Below are 25,541 nucleotides of genomic sequence, written 5' to 3'. Positions count from 1 at the left end.
CATGGTTGCACTTTGTTAAATCATCCCCTTTGTGGTCAACTGTATAAAATACTACCTGTGTTCAATCTGTATAAAATATTGCCATGCTTCTGCAATTACGTTTCACACCCACTTTGCCCAGAAACAGATCACCTTGAGAAACAATGAGCTGTCAGAGAACAAGTCCCTTACAGCCTTCATGTCATTTCATTTTTACACATGGTGCACTGAACCAGTTGATTCGGCTGTGATTTACCTCATTTCACTGGAGGCTGTTAGGGAAATGAGGCTTGCACAGGAAGGTGCTGTCAGAGCCACTTTGCAACAGTGGATGGAGATCCTCCTTCGTCTACCTGAAATAGGAGGCAGGAGTGCCCTGCACTCTTCTGCTTTTTACTCAGTCATCTTCTTACAGGCCTAAAAGGTGGGTTTACATTTACAGCTTTCTCTGTGAAGGACAGCAGGGCTTACTTGGTTTCAGCTGAATTTATCCCAAAGCAGAAACCTAGTGGCGTATCCCACAGAGCTAATCAAAGGAGTTACATTCTTCACCTTAGATTTTTTCTTCTTGAAAGCATCAGGGTTTCTTTGAGAATGTTGCATTATTCAACTCCTGACAGAGGCTTTCCCGACTGCTACTTTCTTTTTGAAAATATTGATTCTCCTGTTTCTGCTGCCTTATAAATTAAAGGGCTTCTTAGTAATTAAGAACTGTCCTCATGTTTCCAAAGCGGATAGATGCTGAGCAAAATTGCAGGCATCCTGGGAACATGTCTCAGAGTCTTCATTGTCTTCTTGCTGGAGGATCTTAAAGGACATAAAGCTCAGGAGAGTGACCTTTCCTGTCATGTCAGCTATAGCCCAGGTAGAGAATGAACAGTTGAAATTTCACCAATTCCTACCTACAGGATCTAAAAGTATTCTTTTTCCTCACTTTCTTTCTCAATTTCTTGAGTAGTGCCACAAAAGACTTTAATGGGGAAGACTAAGGAAATATTTCTACAAGACATGTAAAATCTCTCTGCGATTGGACTGTGCACTTAGTCACATGGTCTAAACTTTTGGGCAGACCTGTGTGGTGCCAGGAGTTGGGCTTGATGATCCTTATGGGTCCCTTCCAACTCGGGATATTCTATGATTCTATGATTCTTATGCCGTTAACTATGGGATGAGAGACTTGTAGGTCTGAAAAAACTTGTGTGGGATTTGAGACTTATTTACTTTGTCCTTTTCTGCACAGGGAACAAACACCAGTGATGGCAGAAGCACTTTCTATGTCCAGCTGTATCTCTAGCTGCTTAATTCTGAAGGAGATGGTGGAGGGAGTTTGGTGGTGGTGGGAGATGTGATCATCACTACAAATGCTTGGACTGCAGGTTTCGCAATATTCCAAGCTCATAGGTCTAACGGACAAAGTCAAAAGCTTGATTTATAGTGTTGTCCAGAAGAGACAATTACGTCAGATAACAGTGCAGGGTAAAAAGTGTTGTCCAGAAGGCCGAGTAGCATCATAAAATATGTTTTTCCATTTTTCATTTTGATGTTCAGTTGCCATAGAGTTTGTGACAGATACTTGCAGAAATACAGTTTTGATTTTTTTTACTTAAAAAGAAGATTTAAGACAACACTTATAAAAGAGTGTCAAGGTGAAACAGAAAGAATTTTTAATACAAATTATAATGAACATTTTCATTATTTTCATTTTTCTAGACCGTAGCCGATCTGAGATAGATTTGAGTGAATCTTTTTCTGAAGGAAAAGAGGATACCCTGAGCATAAGAAGCAAATCTGTACCTAGTGCCTTAGATGAGGACCTGGTGAGTTTATAAATATGTGAATGTTTATCTAGCAGAAATCCTGTTTGTTCAGACTTAGAAAACCAGCACTATATTACTATAAGTAATAGGAAAAAAAAAAAAAACTAATTTGGGGGATATTTAATGAATTTTTAAATGGCTTCATTTTTTTTAGTATGTTGGCTGTAGAATGATTTCAGTGAATAACAGTCTGCTATTAATTTCCTGTTTTTTGAGTTTAAGTGAATGAAAACTGTCTGGAAAAGAAATTTCAGGTACTAGGTTATACATGCTACAAAGTTCTGTTAATTCATACTTCCCTAAATTTTAATTCTGATGCTGAAAAATGCTATGCTTTAAAGGCTTTAATCTTCATCAGTTTCTTGTTTTTGCCCTATTTTTTTTTTTAGCAGACAAAGCTCCATACTTCTTTTCCACCACTGTTGCTGATCTCTTCTTCCTGTTTATCATTTTCTCCCATACATCTCCATGCCTTTTTCTATGTATTCTGTATGGACTGCCTTTCCTGAACTGATGATCAACTTCCCCCTCAATACGTGCTATTACGCACGTATTCAGGCTACACAAGTTGCAGATGTGCATCAATGCCATAAAAAAAAAATCCCAGCTTGTTAAATATGCATGAGGAGAAAAAGGGAGTAATTCAAATATTTCTTCATCTAATCATAGCTTTTTTTTTTGAAGCTTCCAAATGTGTGTGTTTCACTTAAAAGGAAAGAGAAGAGGAAAAAAATTACCTGCTGCAAAAGTAATGTTTTGTCTGTTGTCACAGTACTTCCCTAACATCTGCTCTTTTCAAGGGGGCATTGGCCATGGGGGATGTTTCCCTTTCTTGTAGCATTCAATACTTAGAAGTTGCTAGAAAAAAACATTTTGGGATTCCCATCTATTTTTTTTGTTGTTTGTAACCACTCAGAGAATTTGCCTGCAGCATTGCTTTCTTTGGATTAATTACTTAAGAAATGAAAAAGCCATTCCTATGTGTCAGATTTATGTTGAAATAAACTTTCAAAAATAAATGTTTGGAGTTGTAATTTAGTAAAAGTTTGTGTTCTTCATTAAGAAGTTGGAAAAGATGGAAGAAGAGAAGCATGCAATAAGAAAACAAAAACTTTAAATATCTTACATTGGTTTCCTGCTCTAATTGTACAGGGTGTGATAGTTATCACTTAGGGATTTCTCTGAAGCAGACATCAGAAATGCCAAGTCCAGAGTGGTTTTCTGTTCTTTGATTTTTGTCTTCCTTGTATTCAGTGGTTTTTTTTTGCTGACTCCACATGAAATTTCAGACTGCATCTCAGCAGCTCTTCAACTTCTTTGCTAAGAAGATTTTTTCTGTAGTGTTACCATGTTTTTTTTAGGGTAGCTTGATGCATGGGACTCCTTCAGTGTCTTGCCTTACTGTGGGTACTGTGTTTTGAGATGAAGGTTGTACTCCTGCTGGAGTTTAGCTGTTGTGGTGCTCGATATAAGAGACAAAAAGGAGGATGTCTGATGAAAATAATGACAGCTCCTTTAGTCTGGGAAAAATTACGCCTTCCTTTCTCCTGGCTGGCTGGTGGATGTGGCTGAGATCCTTTAGCCTCTTACTCCTGGGTGATGGGAGTTGGCAGCAGTGGTGTGGGAGATGCCACATGTCAATAGGAGAAGCAGATTGCTGGAATTTGTCAGCTGAAAGGGTTGGAAAAGCCTTTTAGCTTCTTTGCTCCCAGTTTTATCAATAAAACCCCTTAAATTTGCAGAGAGATGAGCTGGAGGACCGAATGGGTATTTTCCTTCTTTAACTGCTCTTGGTAGTGAAAAGGGACAATCTCCAGAAACCTGCATACTGTGGGAGGTGTTTTTCAAGGAGTACAGGGAACCAGTTAAATGTAGGGCTGCGCTGAAGTGCGAGCACCTTTTCTAGAGAGGTGTGTGCTGAATTTCTGACCAAGTAGTGTTCATTACATGCTCAGCTGCTTTATTAGGAATAATTGGATAATGTGCATTTTATAACCCCCGCTGGAGACCTTGAGATTAATGTCCTACCAGCTCTAACGTTAATAGGCTTTTATAAGCTAATAACTAACCGATTATGTCACTGCTGTTCTGTAACACCTCCTGAGAAACATAATCATTGTAGTGCAAAATGATTTAAGAGCTTATGTTAAACGTTAACCATTTGTCTTAATGTTATATATCTGCTTGCAGACAAAAATCGGTGATCAGCTAGCTGTCTGTGAAGCGCCGTCAGTATTTGAGTGTCAAAACCTGAAACACCCCAACTTGAAGATGTTACCTTACTTTTTTTTTGTTCTGTATTTAATTATACAGCAATCGAAATGTAGCATTGTTTATTTTTAAGTCCACATATACATATACAGCAGTGTAAAGGAAAAAATTTAGGATGTATTACCAGAATCGCTTCTTCCTGATGTATTGGCAGGAACAAAATCAATAACGAGAGTAGAAGTTTTGTTTTGTTTTGTTTTGTTTTTGTTTTGATTTATTTGTTTACTTTTGAAGGATTTGGCAATCTGTCTCCCCAGAATAGTTTGCTGCGTCTCCATGGACTTTTTCCTTAGAGTATGAAGTATCCGTGACTTTTCTTTGTTCTTTGGGGTGCTGTATTCAGAGCAGAAAGGAAAGAGACCAACAGAAGAGGCTCATTGCAAAAACATGAAGCTAAGATGATTTTTTGCTTCAGTATGTAAATTTTGGTCCCAAATAGAGTGATGGCTTGTCCTCATTTCCCCTTGCTCAACATTAAATATTCACAATTGCAATTGGAAAGTAGTAATAGAAAATTTTACATTGCTTTCAGCTGGTTTTATTTCAGTACAGTCACTGGAGGAAAGGAGAAGAGAAATAACAGCTAGTTTTAGTCATACTAATAGTAAATGGTCTGCAGATCTTTACAAAAATTGTGACAGTTCAACTTTCCTGCAGCATTTCTTTTCTGTTCTGTTTTTCCTGATTAGAACAGAAGTATGAGACTCTTGACTTCAAATACAGTACATCTCTGCTTAGTTTAAGGGAGGGAGAGAATGAGTGAGCAATAGTGAGGTAGGTCACCACATGGGACTTCATAGCTGCAAAGCAGATATAAGGGCTTTGAACATTCAATTTCAGTTAAAACTGAAAGCAGTCCTCAAAATACCTGCCGCAAGGCTTAAGGAAACCTGAAATTACCAAGCTACTTTCAATAGGATGATAGCTGTCTGATTTTTTTCTTGTAACTTCAAGTTAACAGTCCTATTAGGACTATCAGTTGGATTTTAAGTCTCATGTTGGGTTTTACTTTATTGCTGTGTTTTAGAAATGAAAATATTTTTTCCCTGAATATAAACGAGAGGCGTTAGAATTCAGTGCTATTAAAATTCAAGCATATGTATGAAGGTGTGCAGTTACTGTTTTTTCTGCAGTTTTTATTATTGAAATAATATAGAAATGTAATAATTATAAAAATATACACATCTGGTTGGTTTTTTTTTGTTTGTTTTTGTTGTTTACACCTCAAATATATTCAGTGTGTATGATGTCAGGACAAGTTTCTTTCCGTGTGATTTGACAATAACCTGGGACTCTCAGCCTTGCCTGTTAGAAAGCATGTCCATGTTTGTGATTGTGTTTGTAGAATCGTCATCTGTCACCAAAGATAACGTGGAAGGGTGCAAGTGTAATACTACCTGTAAGCTTGTCTGTTAGTGTGTGAGAGTGTGACTGATATAAATGTAGACAATAATCTGAAAGCTGGATCACTGGATTGTAAAAATACATCCAATAAAAACATGGAACCTGGATTGTAACCACATCAGTCATCTATTGGTGGTGGCTTCTGACTACAAATGGCTTCAGGTAAACCAGTATCAGTGATCCCCTGACTGACATCAGAGCTTAATTTACTGGTTCCTTTTGTTAAGATTTGAAAAATGCTGACTACGTCCCTCTTAACATTTCCAAACCCAAACTCCTGAATGCAAATAGTACTAAGTAAAATAAGGTAATTTGAAGGGGATTGTTAGCAGGTGTGGAAGTGGATTTTGTTTATTTATACAGTTATTGGACATACAGAGTTATACGTCTACAGAAGAAGTCAGGAAACGTGTGTTACTTTTTTTTTTCAGTTCTTAAGCAATTGAAACCTGAAATCCTGGTGACTTCTTTTCCCCTTCTGCTATGTGCAAAGATGTGGAAAATGTAAATCAAAATTCCTCTAGAGATTGGAATTTTGAATGCATCATGTACCATCTTCCTGAAGCAGAAAATACATGAAACAAAACCAATTTGGTTGACCAAATATAGAGCAGAACACAATGACTGAATTCCCTGTTTTGTTTTTTTTGTTGTTGTTTTGTTTTTGTCATTTAGGATTACCTGGATGAAACAGAAGAAGATATTGATGACATAGTGGCCTCTCGTTATTCAAGGAAACATGGACATCTGACAAGTGCATTATCAAGAGTAAGATCCTGAGTAGAAAACAGATGCTTTTTCATCTCACATAAGACCATTCTTCTTCCAAAATGGAGTTTAACATCATACCACTTATCAGCATTCTGTTTCATATTTTAGTAGTTTTCCTAACAATTTATAGCTGATCACTTTTCATCCTGCACTTGAGAAACATCCTTTAACTTTTAGATAGTTTTTCTGACTATTATATTTTTAAGGCTGTTCAAAGCTAAGATGCTGTTCTGCAGAGCACATGGAAAGCAAGAACCATGTTGTGTACTCATCTGCAGATTTCTCCACACATTCAAGTTACTACCAAGCTGATATTTGGGAAGGCAAACTATAGATGTTTGCAGTATGTGACTACTCAGTTTTGCAGAGGAAGTGCTCCTCTGCAAAACTGAGTAGTCACATACTAATCCTAATTCACTTGAAATGAAGAGAACAAGGCTGTGATGTGATCTTTCATCTCATTTCACTTTCTGAAATTTAAGGTTCTTGGGACACAAATAATTGTTTGTGCATTTGCATGCATGCCATTTCTGTCCACCCCCAGCCTAGCTTCTCCCATTCTCCATGACATGATTGCTATGCCACCCCCATCTCAAAAATTATTCTCTTTACAGTGAGGAGGGAGATGTTGGGGGGGGGGGGAGGGGAGGGTGGATTGGTGACAACTTTTCTATTTCCTGAAATAATTGTATTTTTTTCTGCCATACCTTTTTTTTTTTTTGGTCATGCCTACAAACTATATAATGCAAATCATCTGTTTGAGTCTCATGGTTATCTAACTGTTGCAGCTTAGTGTTGGTCTTGAAAGGATGGTTGCATTTTCAGGTTGTTACGGGTGCTTGAGATGCAACAAAATTGGTGTAACAAGCCCTCTGTAGCTCTTTTTACAGTCTGTTATTTGCTGGGAAAGAAAATGGTTGATAAAAATAGCCTTTAACATGCTTATAAATACCTGCTGTGTTGCACATTTCTGGGGTCTGACACTCAGGATGTGAGCAACTCGTAGCACCTTCAGTAAAGTCACGGAGCCCTCTGTGGCCACTATGCTTCATGCCTTGTGCTAAGAATAGCTCTGGCGAGCACATAGAGTACTAGTAAGCTGCAACAAACACGAAGGAGAAGATGAGAGAGTTCAGGAGGATGAAGGGACCTGAGGAGTCTTATGCTAGAAGGGAAGAGAAAATATGGTCCATGACATTAATCAATGAGCTGTCCTTTTCTAGACTGTATCCGCATTAGTCTCCATGCAGGTAACACCCAGGGAATGCTCATTTCAATTCTCGATCCCAAAGAGATGGTGTTGGCTGAACCCAAGCTCAGCTTACCTGGGGAGGAGAAAGAGCTGAGAGAATTGCCATTGCAGAGCATTTTGGTATCTTAGATCTAGCCATGTTCAGACTGTTTTCCCTTCTAATTTGTGTAATTCAAAGAAACAGATGCAACAGAGATGTGTGGCACTTTGCACCAAATCAGACCTGAGCAAATGTAGCTTTTTTGGTATTGGTCTAACACCACCCACTTCCCTGAGGTTGACTGTGACTCACTGTCTCCAATCATTGCTGGCCCCATTGATTTTGTAGGCAGAATTATTTTTCTTTCCTTTGAATATTGATATGAGGGTTGCAGGTGCTGAAGTGCTTTCTCAGTTTAGCCCATTAACTGAGGAACTGTATTTAGAGAACCTTCCATCTGTGTACTGTAGGTTGTATTCTGTCTGTGCATTGGGTTTTGTCTGTTTCTGTAGATTTCCCTTCAACCTTTTTCTTAAGCAGAGTACAGCTTTTCCTCTGCTGTAGGTTTGAGGTAATCTCAGATCTCAATGCTTTTGTTTCTTTGTATTCACCCTGAAATGATTGTTATTGTCCCTGCATGCTATGCTAATGGAGAAGTTTTGAATGGCAAAGCTGCTGCTCCCTGCTAGAGCAGGTCGGTTTTACAGGTTCTTTGTGACTTTCTTTAAGTATGTGTTACTAGTTATTCCCTCTCTCTTATTTTTGCCTTTTCTCTGCTTGTTGTATGCCTTTGAGCCTTCTGCATTGTACAGAATTTTTTCCTGTATTTTGCTTGTCCATCAAATGGCTATCTACATTATTATGTCACATTGAAGTAATTTTGTTAATGAAAAGTAGGTTCTGACTGCATCTTTTTTTATTAAATATGAGAATTTAAAGTACTGTGTAGGTATTCTAACAATGAGCATTTGAGGTTAAAGGAAATATTTCAAGAAGGTAAAGACACTTAAATCTGCCTGTATCATGTGTGAGCAAAAATGCGAATGAAGGGTGACACTGAACAGGAATTGCATCTCAGCATTAGGGTATTGTTGTCTGTGTTTACCCAAAGCTAATACATGAACTTTGTATTGAGTTTTCCCTGCATCCTTCACTGATTCCTCTCCTAAACACATTAATGCGTTTTTGTCAAGGTCCATCACGTCAGTAAATCTGAGCTTTTCCAGTGTCTTACTGCACTAATAAGAGATGCAAAACAAATGTAATTCTTAGTGATGGACTGAAGTGAGGCTCAGCAACCTCCATATGTAGTGGTTGTACACTACTTATGAAAGTGGAAAATGAGTAGATTTCCTAAGGATATTGCATTTGGCATATATAAAGGCCATTGTAAATGCCACAGAACAGAGTCTGTGGGGAAAGAAGTCAAATATGTCAAATATTTCTACTGAATATGTGTTGTTTCATTTGTGGATTCGTTTTCTGAATGCAATTCAGAAACTGCATTTGCATAAATTCTAGCATCAGAGGTCATCTATTTGTTTGTTTGTTTTGACTGTTTGTTTTCCCAATCATTTGTCCCTTTACTGCCAATGTACCTAAAGATCAAGAAAAAGAATATTTGGATTCAGAAGAATAACTATTCTCCCTCCACACGTTGGTGTAACCTTGTTAGTTTTTTAAGGTGGGCACATGCATTGTTATTTTCCTGTTACAGGGATAATGTTGGCATTTTGTATCATGTACTGGGATCTTTGAGTTCACTAACAGTGTCCAAGGATACCCATTTTATCTATGCTAGAGGTGGGAATGCATAAATGGTAAATGCTGAAATTTAGCTTGAGGTGTGTTAAGAATAGGAAGAAATATGACACATTTGTCAGTGTGTGTTGCTAATTGTCCTGCAGTCTTGTTCATGGAATCTCAGTCAACCATACAAGGTAATAAAAGGACAAGCTTTATATTTCTTCTTTTTTTTTTTTTGTTTAAAGGAAAGGATAAAGAAAACTAGCCCAAATTAGAAAAAAAAAAAAAAGATAAATGCAAAAATTATGAACTTTTTGCTGTTTATTATTCTTACATGATGTATAAAATTAACTTTTTTGGATTTTTATTTTTTTTTAAGAATGATTGCTGGTTTAGTTTCTTAATCTCTCTTGATGTTCACCATATGGACACAAGCCATATCACTCCAGCTTTCTTTGCTGTGGAGCCTTTAGACAAGATGGTTGGAGATTTGCGTTTTGTCACAGACCAGTTCTTTTTGTGTGGCTCTTCCTTTCAACTCTGTTCTTCCTTCCTCCCTCTAGCTGCTAGGGAACGAGGTAGCTCAAGATGTAGTTTCCCTTGAATTCATTAGTTAGACTGCCAGAAATTGCTCAAATGAGCAGAGGGGAGAAATCAGAGCAGAGGGGTGCATCAAGCACGGCATTGCTAGTCTAGCATTGCTAGTCAGTTGAGGGAAGGGATTGTCTTGCTCTACTCTGCGCTGGTGCGGCCTCACCTCGGGTACTGTGTGAGGCACCACAGTACAAGAAGGACATTAAACTGTTGGAGAGTGTCCAGAGGAGGGTGACGAAGGTGGTGAAAGGCCTAGAGGGGAAGACATATGAGGAGCGGCTGAGGTCACTTGGCCTGTTCAGCCTGGAGAAGAGGAGGCTGAGGGGGGACCTCATCGCAGTCTACAACTTCCTCATGAGGGGGAGTGGAGAGGCAGATGACCTATTCTCTGTTATCACCAGTGATAGGACCCGCGGGAGCGGTGTTAAGCTGAGGCAGGGGAAGATTAGGCTAGACATCAGGAAGATGTTCTTCACAGAGAGGGTGGTTGCACACTGGAACAGGCTCCCCAGTGAAGTAGTCACTGCACCAAGCCTGTCTGAATTTAAGAAGAGATTGGACTGTGCACTTAGTCACATGGTCTAAACTTTTGGGCAGACCTGTGCATTGCCAGGAGTTGGACTTGATGATCCTTATGGGTCCCTTCCAACTCAGGATATTCTATGATTCTATACATCCAAATACAGTCCAATACAAACCCAAATCTGCCGAGTTGGTGTTCTAAAACATTTTTTTTTCTTTTGATACAGCAGATACTTCACTTCTATTTTATTACCTTCAGTGCCCTTCAATACTTGATGTATATGGAAAACACTTTGCATTTCTCTGATTTGGTGATGCCTTTTTCCTTTTCTTTCACTATGGCTTTGCAATGCAAACTTTATTTACCTGATGTATCAGTAAAGCTTTTTCACTGCACTTACTCTTTCCTATTACAGCTACCTAATGCTCTTTTCTCTTGACCTTTTCCACTGCCTTCTTTAAAGAACTTCTCAGAAGCCTCTGACAGAAAATGGACCTACTTAAATGTGCCTGAAACAGATGGTGATACTGTGAGTTCTCCTCAATCCTCTGCTTAACTTTGAAGGTTTCTCTCTTTTATCCCTCTGTGTTCAAGACTGTGCCTGTCTGTCTTGCAAGCTTCCTGTGTGATAGAATTTATATGGTTATGTATGTTCTTGAGCAATCTTGCTCAAGGACTCAAACCAAAATGTATGCCAGATTTCTAGAATGCCTTTGGTTCCAGGGGCGTGCACATTGCTCCAATTTTCTTTAAAAACATTTAGTTCTTTTCTAATTGTAATCTTTTGAAAGAGGATATCCAGATAGCAATATGGTATAGGGTATCAGTGACAAGAGATTGGGTTGTGATATATTATGCCACAGTGGAAAATCTTGTGGGATTTTTGCTAAACCTTTTTTGGCGTTAGGAAAATTGCAGAAACAATGGGTATTGGAAGTTTGCTCATTCTTTTAGAATTACTAACGAGGGATGGGTGTCACTTTAACCAAACATGTTTTTTATCATCTTCATTACAGGAATCATAATTTTTTCTAATGGTTCTGTCAGTAGTTATCTCATGAGACTCAGTAAAAATTAGGTGGACAGCTGAGACAGTGAGGTCATTTTTATCTGCTTAGAACTTATGTGAGCTTACGGTTTATGTAGCCTGACTGCTCTTCAGCTCATGCATGAATTAAATGGCAGTAATTTAGATTTAGTCATGTTTATAAATAGATTTGAGTCCCATGTGTAAAAAACATCAACAGTCTAGACATTTATGCTATTATTAGTTGCAGTTCCTGCTCCCTTTACATCAAATAGACTCGGGTAGTGTTTCTCTTCTATCCTATGTCTCTTTTCATAGCAAGTCCTAACAAGTGAGACAGTATTGCAGGGTTGTGGCTGCATGAAAGAGCAGATTCGGGAAATATAATTTGTTTAAGCTTCTTTCTCTCTCCCTCCAGACAAGCATTAACAGCATGCTGAGTGTATATAGTGAAACTGGTGACTATGGCAACGTGAAGGTCAGTGGTGAAATCCTGCTCCAAATCAACTACAGCTACAAAACAGGTGCCCTCAACATCTTGGTGAAAAGCTGCAGAAACCTGGCTGTTGCAGATGAGAAAAAGCAAAGGACTGATCCGTAAGCACAGAAGATTCCTTTTTAGGCCCTGCTAAGGCTGTCCTCTAACACATCACTCTCTGTAGTCATCAGTGATGTAGCCTGGGGTTGTGATACAAACCTGAGAATTCATAAGATCCAGTTGCTACAAACCAGCGTTTGGGTGATGGTTGGTTTTGGATTCCCTATGTGAAATGCATTTCTAATATATTCCTTAGGGCAGCATGGACATATTCTGGGGAAACAATAATATTACTTCCATTATCAACCTGTTTGCTAGCAATCTCTTCAAAATGACAAAAAATATGAATGCATAGGGAGACTGAATTGATTTCTTACTTTTAGAAGCAACACTAAAGTATATGATGGTGTTTCGGAGGGAGGGAGGGAAATAGATTTCTGGTTTTCGTGCTGTGAATCCATAGATTCACTTTTCAAGGACCGTGTTTTATGAGAGTCTTTTAGCTTTCTGTGTATTCTTAGTTTTCAGTATATAATGTAAACTCTCTCATAGTTAGGAATTAATAATTTATATCTCTAATCATGTCTAATCCTGTTGTAAGGTATAAAGTTTTTAATTCTCCTGTATTTTCAGTGTATGTGTTGTCATATGTAGTCAGTCAGTAATCATATACTACAAAAGCTGAAGTGCTAGGAAAGCTTTCTGCAAATTATTTCTGTAAATTAATTTAGCCCTTTTGTTACTCTGAGCCTATCAGAACAACATCGCAGTGTTTCTAGATAAAGTCCATACCTTTCCATGTTTCACAAAGTCTCTTACATGTGTACGTTCTTTAGACTGCAAAAATTAATTTCCTCATATATGTTACTGATGCTGGAATGGCAAGTCCTTGCTCAAACTGGTCATTTCTATTCCTTGCTAATAATTTACTACTTGATCTGCAGATATGTCAAAGCATACCTTCTACCTGATAAGTCCCGCCAAAGTAAACGCAAGACCAAAATTAAAAGTAACAGCACCAATCCAGAATTTAATGAGACGCTGAAGGTGAGAACACTGCCTCTCTCATGGGCTGTGATGAATGTTCTACTTGTGCTCACAGGCATTTTCTGTAAGTGCTCCAGTATGGGGATTAGAATTTGGAAGCGATGCCTCAAAGGGAAGGTATTTAAGCAAAACATCTAGGAATCCTATGAGTTTTAATTTCTGGTTTTCAGCATCGAGGAATTGTTTTTGTTTGGTTCTCCCCTCTACAGGTAAAACTTACATTAGTTTGCATGGTTCTTTTTCAAAACTGTTGATGTTCCCATCTAACCTGAGCTCAGAGTTCTTAAGCACACCTTAAAGATTTTGCAAGCCCCAAGTTGCAACTGTACTGAGGTAGAACTAGCTTAAAAAATCCTCTCTAACTGATTTCTCAGAGAAGATAACCTTTTGCAGTAAAAGCTCTTTGATAGCTAGTGAAGCTGTTGTTGCCATTTTACTGTGTTCCTAAAAAGTTGACTGAAGTGTATTTTGTGTTGCAAAAGAAAATGATAGATTACTGCCTTGACTGGTGGAGCCCAAGTGCCCAGGATCTTTCCATTCTTTTCTCATACCCATGTCCAGCCTACAGAGGCTGGAAAGATGTTGTGCTCCTCACAAGCTGCTTATTTACCTGCTTGGCTCTGTGGTGCAGGGCGGAATGGCAGAGTGTGAGTGCCCAGCTCACTGCCTGGCACCTGGACCGCAGGCTCCTGGTGATTCTGCTTCCTGTCAACTGTCAAGAGTCATCCCAGCCAGCTGTCATGAAGCGAGAAACTTTTCTGTATTATCCTGAAATATTCTGAGGGGAAATTCAGTGATTAAGAAATTTAAATAAGTTTCATATAATAGATGCTAATAGATGTTCGTTGGCCAGTATACTTGACCTAACCTGGCTACAAAACTATTTTGCAAACTTACACATACTTGGTCTGACCAGGCTGCTTTCCAAGGAAGAGTGTCCTGCACAGCCTCATTTTTAAATGGTTTCTAGTAAAGTTAAGATTTGCCTGAACTGAAGGGGAAAAAAAAAAAAAGGTGTTAGACTCTCTTTAGCAGGGAATGTAGTTAGCACTGAACGTGTTTGCTAGTAGGGAACTGCAGGAATAGGACCTAGCAGCTTGCTAAAAATGCAGATTGTGTCCAAGAGGGCTTACTTGTATTGTTGGTAGGTAAACGAGAGCTAAATCTATTTGCTGCAACTGGTATTACCATTAAAAAAAAGAAAAAAATACATCTATATCTTCCATCTTTGGCTTTTATTCTAGTATTGCTGAACAGTGCAGCTCTCACAGTTGGCATCTAAGATATAAGCATTGCAGACATATCTATGCATTAATAGCCTACTTGTGTGGCTAGCCAACTGACTTGACTGTTTCAGCTTCTGGAGAACACGTCTGTGTCCAGACATTGTTCCTGAGAACAAACAAAAAAAGAAGACATCTGGATCTCCTCAATTAACACTAGAAGAAGGGTGTATTTCATGGAATTATTAGGCCTTTCCCTGAAAGCAGAGCTAGAATTCCAGATGTTTATAATTTTCTATATATTTGCTAGGATATGTTGCTACCTCAGAGGAGTTTTTAATAGCTTTCAATCAATTTTTTAATAGCTTTCAACCAAGCTGCACCAACAGTGCTACTGAGGCATTTTGGGGAATGCTTTGCAGATATAGTTTTACTTGTTTTCAGAACCATTTTTCACAAGTTACAAAGATAAAACTGAATAGGAGAAGAAAACACTGCTTCTAGAAAACAGTGTACAGCAGCCTCTCTTTAGGGATGAAAGATCCAGTGGGGTTTCTTCTTACAAAATAAACTTTGGTGTCAATCTACTTCTTTTACATAAGCTGTAAGGAATTAACGGGATGATTGTTTTAATCATCATTATTGACTTTATGGCCATAAATACCCAATAAGTAATACAGAAAAAAAGAAAAGAAGTTTAACAGTTCCCTGTGAGATTTCTAGCTATAGACATCTTATTTGCAATGAAAACAAATCTCTCTTTCATGCTCCATTTATTAGCTGCTGTGGGCTTCATGAAATTTAGCTATTGCTGTAAAAGGCTCCATGGAAACTATTATTTGTGCTTATTCTGAGGGTTCCTTTTTCTGTTTTTCTGTTGGTAGTATGTCATCAGTCATACACAGCTAGAAACCAGGACCCTGCAGCTTTCTGTCTGGCACTATGACAGATTTGGACGCAACAGCTTTCTTGGAGAAGTGGAAATTCCATTCGATTCCTGGAACTTTGAAAATCAGGGCGATGAGTGGTTTGTGCTCCAGCCCAAGGTAAGGACTTCCAGGGGCCAATGAAACTGCTGAGAAGCAAATTTACCAAGGCTTAGTTATTTTTCCTTTGGAACACATTTTTAAAATGGTGACTTTGTGATTGTCTAATGTGACAATAAAAATAGTATCTTTGTGCTTTATTCAGTCAAAACCCACCGTTCCTGAAATCTTCATGAAAACTTTTTATCTGGTTGGCCACTTAAACAAATAAAACCCAGCACCTTAAATAATATATAAGTTTGTCTTGCAACAAACTGCAGAGGAAAAATGACCTAGTAAAGAAATTGATTTATTTTTTCTTCCAGAAAATAGAAGATAAACCAAATGGCTTTTTTGCCGCTCCCCTCTACCCAACCCTCAACAGTTCAATAAAGCAAAAGACCTTTTTGTTTCAGTTCAGTGTGCTTCACACTTTTCAGCTGTAACAAAATGACTTATTAATCTCTTATTTACCTTGACTAGGAAGGTATAAGATGAGGCTTCTCATCAGGCAAATCAGTCGGTTTATGAAATAGGACTTTCACTGTAATTAGCTAAGGATAGGATGACTTCTGTCTTTAGGGCACCCCCCTGCTTTGGCAAAGGTGTTTATTTTTGGAAGAGATTCAAAGAGCCATTGTAAGCTCGAGGATTAAAGGCTTCTCAGTTGCTTGCTTCTGCAGCAGCTGGGATCCCTAGGAATTTCAGGGGTTTAAACTGCTATTTCGGAAAGTTTATTTTTCTTGTTGTAGAAAAATCCAGGACTGTATTGCAGATGACGTGGAGATAGACTCAGGTGACTCCTTTGTTCCATGTTCATTATATTTAAAGAAATATTATATTTGGGGTTTAGGAGGGACTGTTTGATTTGTGTCTTACCCTCAAATGTCAGATGAGTCTGATTGCTTTATAATTTCCTGGTATAGCCCTTTTTGGTGCTAAGCCATCACAAATTTATACTTCAGTAAATAATTAGCCAGAAAATACATAAGGAAACTGGTCTCCTTTTAACACTCAGACACCTCACGCTTTAAAACTGGCACGGAAGATCATTCCTAGTTTCCTTGTTTAGCTTTATTAATGAGAGTGACCATCAGCTTTCCCTTCATAGCCCAAAAGGGGCGTGAGATACCAGGAAGAGAAAGTGGCCAATGAAGACAAACAAACTCCAGTCAGCGCTGTGTCCAGGCCAGGATTATACCATCCTTCTTACAAGCTTGCAGAACTTTCACCCAACTTGTATCATGTAGTTTGCTTTTGTTGGGTCTACTCTTGGAGTAGACTAAATGTCTGCTGCACCTCTGTTGTATCCTTGGCTGGTGTTAGATGTTGTTCTTATTTAGTACCAACCATTCTACCGTGGTCGATGTATCTTGTATTTGTTTCACTTACAGTTTGTATGCAACATTGGTCTGAAATTGAGCGTCTTTTCATGCAGTAATCTCTTTGTCTTTTCAGTTCAGTCTCTGGGGGCTTTGTATGGGTATGGGTGGTTTCTTTTAATCTAACAGGAAAAAAAATGTCTTGAGATAGTCCTGCTCAGGAAAAATAGTAATGATGTGTTAAGCATTTAAGCCATTCCAGCTGGAAGGTCTTGTCTGATTATTTCCAAACCCATTAAAAGGACTTTTAAACTAGTTCTTTTTTACCAAAGAAAGCAAACACAAAATTGGTCTTGTCTGCTTCCTAAGTTGTTACAAATAATATTTCTGAACTTAAAATGCTGCTAAGATTGTTGTCTGGCAAAGATAATATTGTTTCTGAAAGATTAATTATTGCATTTTGAAATTTAAAAAAAAGTACAGGTTAACATACAAAAAAGTTACATGCTGTTCTCCCACATGAATTGCATGATACAGAAAGGAATGGCAGTGAAATGTTCCCTGGGTTTTACTACATTGCTTTGTTTTATCATGAATCATTTAGCTGCCTTAATGAAAATGTTGGAGACTTAAGACCTATTTCTTCTATGAGCACTGCGTGGCCTATTTTCAAGAGGAGCATGGTTAAATCAGAAAATAGTTCTGTGGTTGAAGAGGGGGGAAGAGTCTAGAGTCACGGTATACGCGGTTTTGGAGAGGGGAAGGTTTGCAAATTGTTCCTGATGTAAGAACTTATGCTGTCATTTGTCCACCAGAAAAACAGAAAAAGTAATCCTTGCTGACTTTATGGGAAATCTGATGCTAAACCTACATAGTTTAGGCCCTAAGTGAACTGCCTAACTAGCAAGATTTAAATAATAATTTCTTGTTGTTAAAATTATTCCACAGCCATTTACAGCTTTTATTTTGTCCTCCGTTTTAGCAACTGGCATCAGACACTGGTGCCATCTTGGTACTTCTGAAGACTACTGAATGTGTTGTTTCTGGGTGAAATTCAAACATTTCAAAAGAGAAGGAACCAGAAATATTATTGGGTGGAAAAGGACACTAAGAATAACCTTAGTTTTCAGTTTTCTATTTCAGAGCTGGACTCTGCTCTCTTCTGCTGCCATAGTTCCCCATATCTCTATTTCAAGAGTGACTCGAGAGTGACTCTTCTAAAATACATGAAACCAATTATGGATTTAAAACCTATTTGGTGTAAATAAGGGCATCAGAATGTCAGCTTAAATTAGCTACAATTTCTTCAGAAATAAGTTCAAGTTCTTTGTCTATTTGCGTCACTCATTCATGCTAGATCTCTCCTTTCTGCACTGTGTCTAATGCCATGTGGCTTTGTTCTTCTGAGAGCTTGCATTCCCTGATTCATAAAGTTTTCTAAAATGTGATCGTATTCAATCTGAAATGTTAAATTATGTGAAAGGAGGATGGTAAGTCTTGATATATTTAAGAAACATTTCAAACAGCATTGGTACAATAAAATTAAATATCAAATGGAGAAAGTGAATGATTAACCTTAGCTGGATTTATGGTTTTTGATTAATTTTTTTTCCTTTCAGGTGGAGGTTGCAACAGATGTTGGGCTTCAGTATAAAGGAGAACTGACAGTTGTTTTACGTTACATTCCCCCAGACAGAAACCTAATGCTTCCTCTAGGGCAGTTTCAAGGTAAAGCAAACATTAATGGCAATTTATGATAGCATCCCTCTGAGTATTAAAAATCCTCAACTAGTGTGAAGTAATGGAATTAGAGAAGATTGAAATTGCACTTAAATATATTAGTTGTCTTTATCTGTGTAACTTTGGAGTCATGAGTATGTTTCTCTTCCTCCATCCTCTTCTATTACGTTGGACTTAAGGAGAGGGAAGGGAAAGAGGAGTGTGCCATAGTTAAGTACTGGTGCATGGATTTTAGCTAATTAAAAAATGCTCAGACATTAGTTAATATGATCAAGGACAGCCACATACAAATAAATCTTCTAAATTGTAGTCTGTGTGTTCTTTGTTCAGCTGGCTATATACAGTGTATAGCTGATCAAAGTAACAAACGTCCCTTAGTTCCTCTTGCTTAATTGTCCATAACTTTACTTATCTCCTCATTTTAAGTCTTTTTCATGCTTCTTTAACTTCTGTTCAGTTTTGTCATATTACATCTCTAATTCAATCCTGTAAAATATTATTTGAATTGTTTGGGGTAACCCATTATTTTCATTAGTAATGAGCAAGGGATAATACCGTTACTTACTCCTTGCATTGTAGTAGCATGAGGAACAGCAATCATCTGAAGAGAAAGCAGTCACTGGATAGCACCTGAGAGATGTACCAGGTACAGGTAGTCCAAGAAGAGTTCTTTCTTAGTGACAACATTGCTGTTTAGCATTAGGATTTGATAGGTATATTAGACTTTTTTATTTTTCTTTCTTTTTTCTTTTCTTGACAAATGATATTCTCTCTGCTTGAAGCAATCCCAAGGTTTTTTCTCTCAAAAACTAATTGCTGTCTGAAAAGTACAGATATACGCTTTTTTTTTTTAATTAGTAACACTTTAACATCACTCCTCATCCTTTTTTTCTGATGTTTCCACTTCCAGACAATGTGCATGATCCCCGATGATATACCCCTTAGAATCCACAGCAACAAGTATGCGTCCTCATGTAGCCATTCAAATGCAGTAGTGTGTCAGTGAGCACTGTGTCCTTTGCCATGGACTATGAGGAGCAGTTTATCCTTACAAAAGGAATATACACAGTATATTTCTGCATTTTAAATTTTAGGACAGATGTTACATACCTTGCTTGTGGTGTCAGGCTGCTTTAACATCAGTGATGGAATTGGATTCTGAGAAGAGAGCAGGGCTTACAGGATGTGCTGTTCTTTCTGTTCAGCATAGTACCACACCAATGATTACATTCAGAAAGGACTTCAGTTAGGATACCCAGTTGTGTCCAGCAAGGGATACCTGGTTAGACAGTCAAGTTCTTTATCAAGTATGGAGTGATTTCCTGCCCTTGACTTTTCAGTTTCTATACCCTTGACAATCAGGATCTGCTCATAAGAAATGCTTTAATCCTGTTGAAGGAAATGAGTGAAAGAATCCAGCCAAGAGAACTTAGATGTCCAAATCAGTTTTGCAGTGTATAGTTTCTGATTGTGATAATGATGTTGCAACTCTGTTGTGTATGTAGGAAAGAAGAGCTTTAAAAAAGGAAAAAAGAGAGAGACTCATCTGCCATCTGGAGGTATATTAGAAGTCCTCATCAAAGAAGCTAAGAATTTAACAGCGGTGAAATCAGGAGGCACATCAGACACTTTTGTGAAAGGGTCAGTGTTTTTTTTCCTCCGCATTTTAATGCCTCCACTGAAGAGTATTTTGTCTGACCCTATTTTTTTCAATATATCTGTATATGTATGTGTTGGATGTCAATACTGAAAAGCAACTGGCACCTTGAAATGGTATGGCGAAGGATGCTGTTGGCTAAGGGCAGAGAGGTATGAGTTGTCCCAGTGGTTAAATACCAGCATGTCTGGACTCAGTCAAGAAACAGTATTTAATCTGTATCACTGACTCCATTCAAACATACGTGTTCAGTGTGCTAAGGTGCACACTGTTAGAGAATATAAACAAAACACTTCCATTGAGTTGGCAGAGAAAGGTAGGTGAACATTGGTTATTCCTGAAGGCAAGAAGATGTAAACTGGGGTTCACACATTGGAGATGACACCTGTTCTGACAGTGACTTTTATGTTTCCAGCAAATTGAAACAATACATATATATATATATATTTTTGACTAGGAGAAATAACCTTGTTTTCAGGAAGAAATAAGTCTGTTGGGATTCCTTATAAAACTGCAAATAGCTTGATGGCTTGCTCCATCACACTGAGGTTCTTTCTAGTGGATGTCAACTGTGAAACATGCAGAAAGAGAAAACTCGTGTGAGGAAATTCTGTTCTTAGTCAAATAAGTATGCTAAATGAGAAGATTTTTCTCTCTTTTACTGTAAGTAGTTTTTTTTTTCTTTAGTGTTTAATTGGGGAAGATCTTTGTCATGCAGTACCGCGTCAACGAGCACATTTAAGTCCTAAGGGTTCCCAGAAAGTCTATCACTGACTTCAAACAGTGTCTTAACTCTAATTGTTTCTCATTGTTAACATTTAATATTATTTGACAGAAGACATTTAAAAAGTCTGCTCTAATGGTTTTTAGGTTTGATTTTAAAGATGCATTCTTCTGAATAATGTTGGGTCTGTGTCTCTTGTACACCTATATGCACGTATGTACATATATGTATATAATGTGAAATACATATTTGCATCTTTTTTATTCAATAAGCAGCATTTTTGTTGGACAGTCAAAATCCAGACTATTTAAAATGCTACATATAGGATATACCTGCATTTGAATAAAATGAGCATAATCCTGCACACCTCATCATATTGAATTTTTCATAATTTAAGGAAATAATGAGCTTAAAACATTTTTCTTTGCCAGTTTTTGGTCTCGGTGCTAGTTTTGAAAATTGGTGACTTTTAGATATGCTCCAGTTTATCAGTAATGGTTTGAGTCTTGTTTACTAAACAGTGACCATACAAAACATCTTGCCCTTGACTCGTAGGCAGAGCTGAGAGTTTGTCCTAGTCTTTACTGTGCTTCGAACAATCACTGAGCTCATACGCATCATATAGAAAAAGTTTGAGCTATTCTTTGTATGCATTTGTTCTCCTATGCCATCTCTCTTCCGTTACATGTGAGGGCATTTCCTTTTATTGAAAAATAGAGTGTCTGATCTCGCTATGGCTTTTTTCCACTTGAAGCTTGCAACAGGTTTCAGGGAGAAAATGTTTTCAAAGCCTTTTTATATTAGCAGTAGCAATGTGTGGCCAATAATTCTGTGGAGTATTTTTAGTTAGTGGCATCTGCTCTTGCTGACATGGATTATTCAGTGTGGTGAAACAGGCGTCTGTTTTCCTGAGACTATTGATTGGTTGTCTGTCGTGTCATGGCTAAATGCATAACAACGTTGCCGTGAACCCATAGAGGTACAGCAGTAGTCTGATCCACACTGCTATTTTGAGACTAAATTAAAGTAATTTAATAGCCTGCTGCAATGAAATAGCTCATGTTTGTTCTCAAGTAAAAGCCTGGACAGGAAGCCTGATTGAGGTCTAGTGATATAATTTGTTTGTATGCCTGACCCTTTAATATTCATGTGCAACTCCATAGTTATTTTATTAACATTGCTGAAAAATGTGAAGGTACAGACTGTGAAAATTTGTACTGAACTCTGATTTTGAAACTAGAGTATTATTTTTACTTAGTTTCACTAAGGGAATTCTTCACTAAAAAATCAGATGTGAAAAAGCATGTCAGACTTTACAGTATTAGTGTTTCTGCGCTCAGTAGGGTGATAGGCAATTCAAAGTACTGGTGCCAAACTTCTGAAGTTCCTTCTTTATCAATCTTTTTTTTTTCTTTCTGGAGGACCTGCTTTGAGAGGAAAGCTGGACAAGGTGACTCCAGAGGCTCCTTCTAGCCAACAATTTTATGATTCTGTCTGTATTTAGTCTCACTGAAATAAGTATTTTTATAAAAAATGAAAGGTGTGGGACAAGGAGACGTAATTTCATTTTCTGATAGCTGACATTGTAACTCTAAGAACAAATGGAGCACAAATGCAACATATGCACTTCTGGTATACACTTAATTACAGTGGGAAATGGGCTCTTGATCTTATTTGAGATCTCTACATAATTATTCTTCGTTGATATTATATGACATCTCTACGTGATTATAATTCTTTGTTGATATTATATGACATCCTATTGACATATTCAACTTTCCATTTCTATATGTCCCAGATACCTGCTCCCAGATGACAGCAAAGCTACAAAACACAAAACTCCCATAATAAAAAAGAATGTGAACCCCCAGTGGAATCATACATTTGCTTTCAGTGGCTTGAATTCCCGGGATATACATAATGTCTGCCTAGAATTAACTGTGTGGGACAAGGAGTCGCTCTCCAGTAATATTTTTCTGGGAGGTGTCCGTTTGAGCACTGGAAGTGGTAAGGTCCCATCGAACTGGTGATTGCTTTTCTTATTCTGCTCTTATCTTGCTCTTCTTTTCCCACCCCAAGTGATTCATGTACATGAGGGATAGAAATGTTATTGAATGTGTGGATAGTATATGGGAATTTGGGGAAATTGGAGGAGGAGAGAAGGCAACGTCATCTATACAGATGATTTAGTTCTTTCCTTCATTGAGTGAGACACAAAAATGTGGTGCCCAATTGCACTTCTGAGAAGCCTAGAAGAACGAGGAATAGCTTGGAAGCGTTTCTCAGAATCCTGTTGAGGAGGAAGAAACTACTTTTAACCAGCAGCAGCCTTTCCACTGACAGTGGTATTCTCTGGAAGAGATGTGAATTCGTTCCTCCTCAGTTAGGAGAAGGTTGCTTGTGGTGCGGAGTGGGGAGGTTTATGTGCAGCTATCCATGTACCACAAAGGAGTTGAATAACAAACTGGTGCTCTCTGAGAGTAAATCTGTATACAGGCAGGGGTGTAAAGTGCTTGCCATCTTTCTGTAGACTGTAGGAGTGAATGAGCAATGATATTAAGTAACTGCTCACTAATACACCAAAATGGTTTGTGTTTTTGCAATTGCCAGGTGTAAGTAATGGCAAGGAGGTTGACTGGATGGACTCTCAAGGAGAAGAGCAGCACCTCTGGCAAAAGATGATTGACAGTCCTGGAGCTTCTGTGGAGGGGATATTAATGTTGAGATCCAGCATGGGAAAACGTAGACTCTGACAGACTTTCAACTAATGAGGGGTACCACAGGTACTCCTGATTTCAGTGGTGTTCAACTCCTCACACTTTGCCTATTGGAAAGTGGTGAAGGATTTGTACTCTTTGCCTTGGATAATAAGGCTCCAAGTGAAATTTTAATGCATTCTGCACTTTCATGCACACGTTTTTAACCCAGGCTTCTTGGACAGATTATGTTTCTCCTGAAGCTTGTGAGAATTTGACCTTGTACAGAGATCAGACTGGCTTTCTCTGTCCCTTCTGATGACTGGTGTACAGATGGTAAACACCTCTGCTGGTGGGGGACATGGAGCTAGCAAACTCTCTAGATAGTCATTTAGTAAGTAAAGTTTGCTTTATGTATCTCCTCCTGGGCCAAAGACGGCCTAGAAGACAGTAGTGATACAGTACAAGCAGATTCAGAATGAGTCTGTGCTTTGTTATTTGCAAGATGAGAAGCCATAATGTTCTGAAGGATAACAAATAACATTTCTTTTTCATGTTTGCTTTTTGGGCTATGCAGTGTGCAGGAAGGCAGGTTTGGGACCAAGCAGCCCTCTAAGGAAAGCCAATGCACTCATCATTGCACACTAGAAATAGTCAGCAGATGAAGGGGTATAAAGTACCAATGTTGCAGCATTCTCTCGGTTATTTCAGTGTACTGTATATAAGGCAGGTTTGGTTCAATGTGATCAAAGAGGCTCTAATGAAAATAATGATAACAAATCCCTATAAAATTTTTACAGCTATGTGGTATTACCATGTTTTTCGTTCAGTTGACAGCTCTAGCTAAGACCTCCCAATGTCATTGAACAGAGAGAATATGTTCACATGCCTGTCCCACCTGATGAGTTGCTGAGATGAGACACATACTGGTTTGGGGCATAAAAAAAAACGTGGAATTTTCTCTGAAGGAGCTGGGATCCTGTAGGTTTGGCCAATTCAGTCATTAATCTTATTAACCACAACGAGTGTTCAAGAGTAATTTTGCTCTTTGGTTTCATAAAGGGATCTTTGTACCTGCTTAGATCTGCCATCCTCTGCAGACTTATTCAGGTCACTTGTGAAGAACATGCTGTTTTGTATAGTTGTGGGCTACTGCAGCATTTAAACAGCAGTAGTACCATAATAAGAGAGGATTATAATCTCTTTCAAGGACAGCACAAGTCTGGATAAAAATATAACTGCATCGCACATAATTGCTCAGGGTATGAAACAAAGGAAGATTGGTAAACTGAATGAAAAATCCTCTGAATCTTTCAGAATTGGAACATAGCTTCCTATTTGAATGGGTAAATTAATCTATAGCTACACTTATCCCTTATTTTTCTACAAATGTTTATCAAAACACCAGTGTTTAAAGATTTCTTAGTTGTTTGAGAGAGAGAAATGCTGTTCTTCACAATGTAGAAATTGCAGGAATTCTAGATGGAGCAACAACATATGGAGAACTGATAACTAAGTAAGTGTAGGTTAAAATTTTGTCATCCGTTGCTGTTCTAGTGTATAGTCAGTAAATGTACTTAGAGCTGAATCCAAAATGTTAACATTTAATATCCATTCCTTCCCACTGCTCCCCTCTTTCCCTCCTCCCCCAAAAATATTATACTGTTTTTGGTTTGAGTGGCTTGAAACTGTGGGGAAGTTTGCAAGCAGTCTTTAAAAATCCTATTATTATTAGATACATTTGGTTTTATTTATTTTTGTTAAAAATAGAATCTTAGTTTTAATAAAAACAGATAGATTTAAAATATTTTTTTTTGGTAAAAATTATGATAAGCCATTGAAGGTAATGCTTTTGCCCAGTTTGATACCCCCAGTTTTTAGAAACTGCTGAGTCATCTTTGGAGTTTCCATAAAGAATCTCAAGTAGGGAATCAAATGTCAATAGTTGTTCCGGTTGACTTCATTTTCCTTCTTCATCTGTTCTTCATTTTCATCTGAAATCCTGGTCAAATTGGGCAGTGAAGCAAACTTACTTTAGTTTTAGCCTGATTTTCATCCTAGGCTGCAGATGCTGTGAGCTGATGAAGTAGAGCTCAAATATCAAGCACATACATTTTATGACCTTTCTTTTATCATAATAGACTTTCTTTCTTTAAATACTAGATTTTTTGTATCAGCATCCCCAAAGTGAAACCAAACCTAACT

At 38.0% G+C, this 25,541-nt stretch overlaps 1 protein-coding gene across 1 annotated transcript in view; it reads left to right on the top strand.

The window, feature by feature from the left end:
- Nucleotides 1-23,393, top strand: part of SYTL5 (synaptotagmin like 5) — a 55,827-nt gene extending 32,434 nt beyond the window's left edge. The window contains exons 8-17 of the mRNA XM_035542162.1: nt 1,690-1,796; nt 6,147-6,239; nt 10,801-10,866; nt 11,783-11,961; nt 12,847-12,949; nt 15,057-15,218; nt 18,139-18,247; nt 19,765-19,900; nt 22,439-22,647; nt 23,251-23,393. Of these exons, the coding sequence (XP_035398055.1) occupies nt 1,690-1,796; nt 6,147-6,239; nt 10,801-10,866; nt 11,783-11,961; nt 12,847-12,949; nt 15,057-15,218; nt 18,139-18,247; nt 19,765-19,900; nt 22,439-22,647; nt 23,251-23,393 (1,307 nt within the window). The remainder of the gene's footprint in view (nt 1-1,689; nt 1,797-6,146; nt 6,240-10,800; nt 10,867-11,782; nt 11,962-12,846; nt 12,950-15,056; nt 15,219-18,138; nt 18,248-19,764; nt 19,901-22,438; nt 22,648-23,250) is intronic.
- Nucleotides 23,394-25,541: the final 2,148 nt, after the last annotated feature.

The sequence above is a fragment of the Cygnus atratus genome, chromosome 1 (genome assembly GCF_013377495.2).
Source record: "Cygnus atratus isolate AKBS03 ecotype Queensland, Australia chromosome 1, CAtr_DNAZoo_HiC_assembly, whole genome shotgun sequence".
NCBI lineage: Eukaryota > Metazoa > Chordata > Aves > Anseriformes > Anatidae > Cygnus > Cygnus atratus.
This window is presented reverse-complemented; position numbering and strand designations above follow the sequence as displayed.